Source organism: Cibotium barometz, chromosome 15, assembly GCF_041138505.1.
Source record: "Cibotium barometz isolate CiBa-2024 chromosome 15, ASM4113850v1, whole genome shotgun sequence".
NCBI classification, from domain to species: Eukaryota; Viridiplantae; Streptophyta; class Polypodiopsida; order Cyatheales; family Cibotiaceae; genus Cibotium; species Cibotium barometz.
Window position 1 is genome coordinate 57,122,631 of NC_141060.1, and position 9,711 is coordinate 57,132,341.

The 9,711-nt window shown below is 38.6% G+C and overlaps 1 protein-coding gene across 5 annotated transcripts; it reads right to left on the bottom strand.

The window, feature by feature from the left end:
- Positions 1-363: 363 nt before the first annotated feature.
- LOC147631455 (uncharacterized) lies at positions 364-5,327 on the bottom strand. 5 transcript variants are annotated; one of them, XR_015267590.1, is made up of 6 exons: positions 5,112-5,316; positions 3,524-3,716; positions 3,250-3,428; positions 2,721-2,782; positions 2,331-2,402; positions 364-2,186 (listed from the first exon to the last, which is right to left on the bottom strand). XR_015267590.1 is itself a non-coding variant. In XM_086809856.1 (5 exons), exons 2-5 carry the CDS (start codon positions 3,282-3,284, stop codon positions 2,068-2,070), a joined length of 288 nt encoding a protein of 95 aa, XP_086665982.1. In that variant the 5' UTR covers positions 3,285-3,428; positions 3,524-5,327; the 3' UTR covers positions 364-2,067. The 5 variants fall into 5 exon arrangements, 1 of the variants encoding a protein (XP_086665982.1); XR_015267592.1 differs by having other exon boundaries at positions 2,331-2,782; positions 3,524-3,649; XR_015267591.1 differs by lacking the exon at positions 2,721-2,782.
- Between the last annotated feature and the right edge of the window lie 4,384 nt (positions 5,328-9,711).

The window sequence follows — 9,711 nt, forward strand, 5'->3', positions numbered from 1 at the left end:
ATGTGTTTGGATGTATTGGATGCTTCCATTTCACTCTAATGCCAATGTGGACATGAAGCTTTGGTGGTTTTGATCACTTATGGAAATGGCGAGATTGAAAAGTGGAAAAATATATGATGATAAGTTGTAAAATTGGCATGAGTCATGCCTAATTGGTGAGTCATTCTATCATACTATTGCCATTCATTCCTTTGATTCAAACTAGGAGTGACAAAAACCAAGCGAGGCCGAAAAAGCAAGCAAAAGAAAACCAAGCAAGAGCCCCTACACCACGTCATTTATTCCCCTACGCTAAGTGTATGTAGCAGGCGAAATGCCTTCCATGAAATGTTGATTTAACTCACACACTTAATCTCTCCATACACTTACAAAACTCATTAATTTTGTAATCCAAAAGTGTATGTCAAGACATTTACATGATTAGATAGAGACTCAAAAGTGGGTTTCACATAAAGCAACATTTCACAAGACACATGATCGTGACTCACATAAACAAAACCACCATGTCTATAAAACAAAACTAGAGTAAGATGTGGAGAAAATGTAAGAAATGACATCTAGACAATCCAGAAGTGTATGTCCAACGATTAATGCACTTCATTAACCAAAGATATAAAATTTAAGGCCCTCATCTCTACTTCATGGTATAAATGCTTATGCTTCCGAGCATTTGTCATCCACAAAGGTACATTTTCTTCTCTTCCTTTCACTTATAGCACCATCAAATCTCTTACTTTGAGCCATTTCCTCTGCCATATCCTCAACGTAGCATGGAAGAACGCTACAAAAAAGGGGGGAACTGGGAAGATGATAAAATGAGTCATTTCAAGATACATTTCGCTAAATGAAGATCGTAATCAATTGTCATAATTTTAAAAACATCAAATATGAACCAGAATTCATTTGTATGCTCTTATTCATCCTAATATAAAAAAGAGAAGCATGTCCATATAAATAAAGCCAACATGTCCAAAAAACAAAAATAAAAAAAGATGAGTAGAAAATGCACAAAGTCCCAACAATAGATGTAGAGGCTCACTAGCCATCATATGGGTTATCAAATTCCATCACTTTATAGGCATCACCACCCTTGGCCTCCACCACTTCATCCGCCTTCTTGGCACTAGCCACTTGCACAAGAGGCTGAACCATGATATCAACTATTCTTTCATCATTATCAAAAGAGAATCATGGACGAGAAGATTCTAGACAAGCATGTATCAAAGGTGCTATACTACACCCCATCTCGAGGACCAACCTGAATGGGGGACATAGAAGCTGCAACACACATGATAAAAAGCTAGTAGATCTCTCCAATTCCCCATGCCAAGAAGTCATAGAAGATGGCCACAATATCTTTGATCTCTCTGGAAGATATTGTGTCCAGTAGTCACATGTTGGATCTATCTTCAACCTATGAAAAAAAGTGTCACTCTCCACATGGTACATAGGTGGTCTACACCCTACTCGTCCAGCAAAAAACATCATAGAAGATCTCATTTGTGTTATGAAGCATTCACACATCTTATAAAATGGTAATCAATCAATGAAAAATAAAGACATTTATAAAGAGACCCACCATCAAGTCCAAGCCACCTTGTGAGTCATGTCCTAGAGAAGTTTGTCATGGACAAAGATTATTCTCGCCACCTCAAGGCTTGGACATGCATGCATCGTTCCAGCCAAGTCAATGCATGGCCTATGCATGAGGTGAAGTGGTGAGACTCAATAACCCAACCTTGTAAGTGAAATTGCAACAAAAAGTGTAATGAGAATGGGCACTGCTAGGGGAACCCACACAACAATCTAACCATTGTTGCTAAGAAGGCAGCTGCAATTGTGATCCCCATGCGAACATTACCCTCACCAAGCATGTTCTCTAGTTGCATCCAAGAATCTTTCTCTATCATACCCAGTAGGCAAGTCAAGGAAAACTAAGTCACATGCCCACTTCACATGCTTTCCCATCCTCTTATATTCATGGTCATCTCTAGCAACCTTGGCAAAGAACTCATGCACCACCTTATAAGAGTCATTCTTCTTTCTCTCTGAAAAGTCTTGCTCCATTTACAAATAGTTGGCCACCATGCAACTATAGGGCACATTGTTGGGTGCATGCACCAATGTAGTTGGTGATGCAGGCACATATACAAAAGGCACCATCTCTCTAGCTGCAATCCCATCATCTACCAAGCACACATCATAAATGAAAAACTAAATATACATACTTGTGATACCTTATTATTTTTACCTTAAAGATGGAGAAAGGAGACAAAGAAGGCCAAATTATTTACACATAACCAAAGTTGAGATTTATCTATTTTGTTTACCTTTTTCACCTTCATCTACATTCACATGCTCTACATTGTTATGTGTTGGACTTTCGACGTCCTTCTCTTGCACTACAAACCAGTTGGAGAAAAATAAGGCCATGCATTAGCATAATGAATGAAAGAAACAACAAGTATATCAATCCATCCACCATTGAGAACTACTTGCCCTCTTGTTTTTCCCAATTTCTATTGTGCATGTTTGGGCACTACGCACATCCTCAACATGAGCACTATCCTTTTATTGAACTTTGTACATCTCTCTCTTTGGCTAAAAAAATTCCACCTCCCATATTCATCCACCATGGACAATGAGCTATCTCCCACTTTGAGAGGTTATGCATGCTCTGGGTACATACATGTATCCTCACTACTTCTATTGAGCCAAACTTGACAATGATCGGGTAATCTTGCTAATCTTTTCTCTCCCACCAAATGTGAAAGATATCTTCCTGAAATTATCAAAAAAGCACAATTCAAAACCGCACAAATGAGAATAAAATTCCAATATCAATGTTGGAAAGGAAATGAGATTGATAGAAGTACAAGCTTCACCTAAACACCACGTGGCATGTTGTCGTTCTTGGATCACTCCTCTTTCTTTTTTGGCTCCCCTCTCCCTTTCTGGATGCACTAGCCTCTAAGGCTTGCTATCTTTCCCTCACTTTAGCAAACAAATACTTTCTAGCCTCTAGTTTGATACCCTCTAGATAATCTTGCAAGGTGTAGTCTTGTGGAAGATCTAGTGGACTCCCTAATACACACACCCTCTCTAGGTCCTCCAATGTGTGTGCTGCTTCCACCTCCACCTTTTCCAAAAAGCATTCATGACCCAACCACCACATAAAACCTAGATGCAAACTCATGTAAAAATTACATATAAGATGTACAAAAATATATGAGTAAAAAATGAGCTTACACTTGATAATCATTGTCTGTGTGTTGGCATATCATACATATCCTTCGTCCTCTTATTTGAGTCCTCTTTCCCTTATCTTAGCATTTTCCAAAACCCTCAGCTTATGTAGGGTGAGAACAGAATCAAGCCTCCCTAGACACCCATTGATCACCAAGCTTCAGATCGAGGGCATTAACCACCTACACACCAAAGACCAAGGCACATACCATAACAAATATAACACCATGACACGCAATTAGAGTAGGCATGAAAATTTTGAAGAGTGGATACATACCATGCCAATACGATTAGACAATCTTTTATGGAGTTCTGTGCACTCTTTTCTTAAATCTTCCTCCTCAATAGGAATTGTACTCGACACCAACTCCTTCGCCTTTTTGAGCTCTGAATCATACTCCACCTTTATGGCACAAAGAGAAAGTGCTCTAAAAAGTCTTGACATATTTCTTATATACTTGCACTTCCATCTGCCATCGCAATATATGTAGAGAAATCATACCTAAAATACTAGCCTTGAAAGTTATCATCTAGTCAATGGAAACCATAATTGTTTCCCTTTCACACTTGTATCTTTGGCTCTCAATATGGCTCAAGTACTTTCACTTGTTCTTGTGCACCAGGTGTCCAAGAAATTATTGATATCATATTTACATATATTATTACAATTCCATAGCACATCACGCAAGCTAGGCTTCACAATGGCATGCTCTGATATCAACAAAGTTTACAATCAAGATATTTCATTTAGCACAAAGAAACTATAGTTTTCTTAGAAAAATGAGAAGAGGTATTTACACATTGACTCTCTACAACAAGAAGTGCTATCTCCGGTGTCTGCTTAGGGTCAATGATAGAGCACACACCACAAACATGGCATGCTTTGGTGTCCTTGTATAACTGAGTAATAAGATCCATCCGAGCCATGAATCAATGATTTCCTTTCCCAAACAAATAACATCTTTCTAGAAAGAAACTTGAATTCACGGATGCCTTTGATATCCTTCTCAAACTCTATATATCAACTTTGCTCCATAATGGTGACCAAGATGCTCTTATTAATGGAGTCATGAGGCTCTCCTCCCCATCATATTTACATGTAGATATCACAAATGACCCCTTTTCTAGAACATGACCCTCATAGTGAAAAGCTTTTTTCAACGAGTCCATTTCAGAGCGCAGACCTCTTACCACCGCCATGTGGTATCATGCGATACAAGGGAATCTATGGGCACACCTAGATGACATTGCCCTATAACATCTTCACAACCTGCCATCTGCATATCTATATCTGAAACTAGCTACCTAATTCTTCATCATTGGCAAGCTCACTCTTCCTTGATGAAGATGGTAATTCCTCTTCCAGATCCTTGGAACTCCCACAATAATCTTGTTGTCAATTGGCAAAGAGGTATTTTCCTGCTCAATCACCTATTCTGGACCTACAAGTAACTAGCCTTCCTTAACCTCTACAGCTTGAAATATGTGAAAGCTATGGTACCACATGCTTTCACGCTACAAACAAGCAAGATCGCATTTGGAGAGACACAATTTAGTTGCATCTGTTGAAAGAACCAGAGTGCTTTCTCACCATGCCCATGTTCAACAAACCCTACAGGCTTTAATGTTGTGTATTGATACACAGTAGACGTGCACAAGCCTGTAGCTTCTATGCTAATACAGCAACAAATAAGCATTTGGAGAGACACAATTTCGTTGCATCTCTTGAAAGAACCAGAGCCACCATGCCGTGTATTGATACGCACTAGATGTATTGATGCGCAGTAGATGTGCTTTCCTCGTGCCTAGAGGGGAAAACCCACTAGCCTCAATAAAACCCTAATAGGCAGCTATTCCAACCTTACCGGACAGGGGGTGAACGTGGTCGAGTTGGAGAAGCAGGCGAGCCATGTTGAAGAAGGCAAAAGGGCTCGAGCACAAGTAGGGGAGCAAACTTTTGAAGCGACATGATGCAAGAAGCACAAAGGAGAGAAAGCAAAGATAGCAGACATAGGCGGAGGTTGTATGGGGCATGGTGTGACCTCTCTTTCTTTCTCTCTCTCTCTCTCTCTCTTTGGATCACCTTTGAATCTCCAATGTTTATGAATTTAATGTCTAGTTATCCTTATACATTCTTTCACACTACACTAAATGTTAAATATTTTGAGTCTGATGCAAATCTACATCTACATGAAGGATGTTGACTTTAAGCAACATTATAACCTCAAAATTATAGCAATTGTTATATAAAATTTATATTTTTCACAACTTTAAATAACCTAGCTTATTTTTTGTTATACTTGAATGAATAACTTCAAAAATTTGCACATGCCATTGCTTGCATATACAAAAACACACCACCTTAGCTCTTTGCCATTCTTCAATGAACAAACCTCTATCCTACTCTAGAAGATGGTGGTAGTGCCATTGATACAACTTGGAGATGAAGCCTGGGTTTCAAGCTAGATGTTGAGTAACATAGTTTATACCATGTTGCATTAAAGAACTCAATGATTGAAGCAAAGACTCCTAGGGAAAATATAAGTGTGTTAACTCTCATTGATAGCCTTCCATTATCAAGCTCAGTTCATGTTGCATATTCAAGTGCCAAGGATGTGCAAGAGGTAGATGAGCTACCTTTGAACTACAATGGTTATATTGTCTTCAAATTACCTCTTACACCTACTGTTAGCAGCATGGCATGGATTAAAAGAATGATGGACATATTTGGACTGATTACAGTACTAGTTCACAAGATAGCTTCCCTGGTATTGTGAGAATGATGAGGTGTTGTGGTTACCTAAGATGCTACAATGTGGATTGTCCTTACACACAAAGGGGACAAATAAAATCGATGAGTGTCACTGGAAAGGAAAGCTGAGGATGCCACCCTTAATTGGACATTTGTGTAAGGGGAATGTGACATTAAAATGTAAGCATTGTGGATTACTACCATAGTGTGTGAACGCTTGTGATGCATATATATATTGATGCATTCCATTTGAGACCACTAGGTATGCCATTCATGTTGGTACCCATGATCATCCATTGAAGTTGTTTTATCAAGGAACATGTAGAAATAAGTAGATAGTATGGTAAATCTCTGTGCTTAGTGAATCTGTATGCAGCTTGCAAAAGAATATTGAGGTGGCAATGGGGCAGGCTCTAGTAATGGGCATGTTGCTTACTAAAGATGAGAATGATTTCAGAGAGTTTGATGAGTCCAAGTTACATGAGGTGTTGGATACTATTGCACCACTATGACATAGGAGAAGACTACAAAGGTCTGCAAAAATTGCTAGAAGAGGCATGGGAAATTTTGATGCAGGTATGGACACCATCCTTGCTTGAAAAGGAAGTACATGTATCCCTACTTCCATAGTGTGTTGTTTCCTAATCAACTTGGAGATAAGAGCATGCCACACATATTTAAAATGCCAATAGTAGCAATGGATCCACTTTGATGATATGCATCAGGTCAAGGGTTGGAATACAATGGGGGCACATGTTTATGATCCCCATATCAAGGAGTTGTTGACTATTATAACTTGTGAATTTAAAGTGGATCATCAAGCACAAGTTTTCTTTTGGAGAATGTTGAATAAGGTTAAGCTAAAAAAATGGTTTTTCTTCACCACAATTCAGAGGTTTTATACGGATACAGCTCAAGCCAATTGGTTGGCAATCAGGACAGTATATAATGGTGGGCCTGATAATGTAATGGAAGGAAAGGAAAGAACATGTTCATTTCATTGAGAGATGAACATGGTTATGCATGATAAAAGATGCGTTAAGGCTCCATACCTAGAGGAGCACAATTTTTTATGCAGAAAGTGGAGAGTTGTAAGCTCTAAAGTTGAGACAGACAAATGCAAAGAAGCACTAATGCAGTTCTGGTCCACATACCATGTGAAGGATGGTGAGTTCCCAAGGCTTATGGCTTGGTATAATTGGTGAGATGTAAGGGTAATCCAATGGGGAGTTATGTTTCTAGAGAAACAGGAGAACTTGGGCTTTTTTCCAACAACAAATTTGTGAGAGATAAAACACTCTAGCATGAGGGTAGCACATGGAAGCACCAAGTATATCACCCTTTATGAGGCATGTAGTGATAAAGACTTAGCTATGGCAGTGTTGTAAAGTTCCCATTGCAAGGCATTTATGGCTGGCAAGCATCTAGGTACTGGGCCTACATTAGAGAAGTTACGGGATAGATCTACGTCAAGTGATGCTAGTACTTCTAATAAGAAGTTGATAGACCTTACACATGCAATTATGTCAGAAGTTGGTATGCAATCGCCAAAAATGTATAAGCCACAGATAGAGGAGAGAATTGTCAAGAGGAAGAGAGGTAATGTAGATCCAAGAGTAACACTACCCATAGATAGCCATAGACCATAGTACTCAATCGTAATTGTTAAGAAGACCATAGGGGGTACTAGCAAGCAAAGTGTGGTGCAAGCTTGGTAAGAGTGTAATTGTGGGTGTTCTAGCACCATGTTTCAAAGGGAGTCAAAAATCTTTTGATTTTTTAGAATCTGAGCTCAATTTATGACTACCTATGCTACACTGACAATTTTTGCATGGCTTTTCTTGCTTGAAAAACAACTTCTGTTAGCGTGAAAAACTCAAGAAACTCACATTCCTAGTTTTTCACATTAAAAACTCTCTTGATTTTTGTGAATTTGAGCTCAAATCTTGAATCCCCATATTATTGTGAAACATCATGTGTGATTCTTGTTACCCTTTGAGTCACTTTCTTTGAGCATGAAAAGTCAAGAAACTCATGACCATGAGTCTCTCCTGGTTTTTAACATCACAAAATCTTTTGATTTTCCATCTTTGATGGTGATTTTCTATATCCTAGTGACTTGTTGGGTATTTTTTTCTTGCCCATGTGATCCATTTTCTTGGTGTGAAAAACAAAAGAAACTCATGACATGAGTTTTCTTGGTTTTTACGTCCAATGTTGTTTATGGTTTCATACTTGTGGGGGCTTCTTAGTTTGATCTTCTTGACCTTTAACATGAGTTTGCTCCACCTTATGGATGGCACAATCTTTGGTCTACTTAATTTGCTACCTTTTTTTAGAAATTACTTTCTTCCCCTCCAAATTTGGGGTATCCTTTTGTTATTTGCTTGTGGAGGGATATTGTTGCTAGAGATCTTTTAGTTCTCTCTTTGAGTTTCACATTTCTTCCTCTAGCCATAGGCTAATTTTCTCCTCTACTTTGCACTTTTCCTTATTATTACTAACTTTATCCCTTGGGATCACTAGTTCTGCTAGTTCCTTCTACTTTAGCCTTACTCATCATTAATGGTACAAGGTCATACTTGTAGCCTCTTTTTCCACCATTACATGTTTGCATTCAATGACCTTGCTCCCTTTATTGGCATTGATGTGTGTACTTCATTGATGCTTGACATCTGGTGTTTTAGTGGTTGTTGCCTTACCCTTTTGAGACCCTTTTATACCCATTTTGGTATCTAAATTTCAAAAGCACCCTAGTAATCCCCTTATGCTATTAATATTGCTCTTAGAACCTAATAGTTCCAACTTGACTTGGCTTGCTTATATTCTTGAGAATCCATTAGTGGCAATGCTCCTCTTGGTTTTTTAATAGAGGCTTTTCTTTCTTCTTTTTCGGCAGCCAAACCTCTTATGTTTCAACTTGACTTGGCTTGCTTATATTCCTTGAGAGTCCATTGGTGGCAATGCTCTTCATAGTTTTTATTACAGGCTTTTCTTTCTTCTATTTTGGCTCTTTATTTCCTTCATAGTATTCTTGTGCTCTCAGAAGGTTGACCAAGATCCATTGCTTCCTTTGTTGATAATATGAAACTTTGTTGCCTCTGGGAACTGTTGAAGCCTTTTCCTTGGTGTGCCTTTTCCTAGTGTTTTTTCCTTGGTGTGACTTTGCCTAGTGTCGACCCTCTTAGCTCATTAGCTTATCGTTGGAGCTTGAACTTCTTGGAATCATTATTATGGTTAGATCTTATTCTAGACTTTGGGACCAAAAAGGTACCTTTATTTAGCTATCTTTTGTTTACATTTGGATGATATGTTCCCTCCATTGTATGAAACAATCCAACATAGCAATCCATGGTCTTCCTTGCAACACCTACTCTTCCATCACACTTGCAAGTATGACATATACCTTTTCAGCCAAGGTTATTGCCAACAAGAAGTTGTACATTTAGAGACCCTTCAACCTTAGATTTGATACCATGGAAACTTCAAGTCGTCTTGACATTGGTTGGTATGAACTCTAGTTTTCCCAAGGATTCCCATGTTTCATATATGACATAAGTTTATGTGACTAGCCCATGTGTCTAGTAGGGCTATCCTAGTGTTGGTATTTCTGGCCATATACACTTGATACTAACCCTTGTGGGCTCAATTTTCTACTAGTGTTGGTGTTTTGGTCCATATACACTTGATACTAACCCTTGTGGGCTTAATAT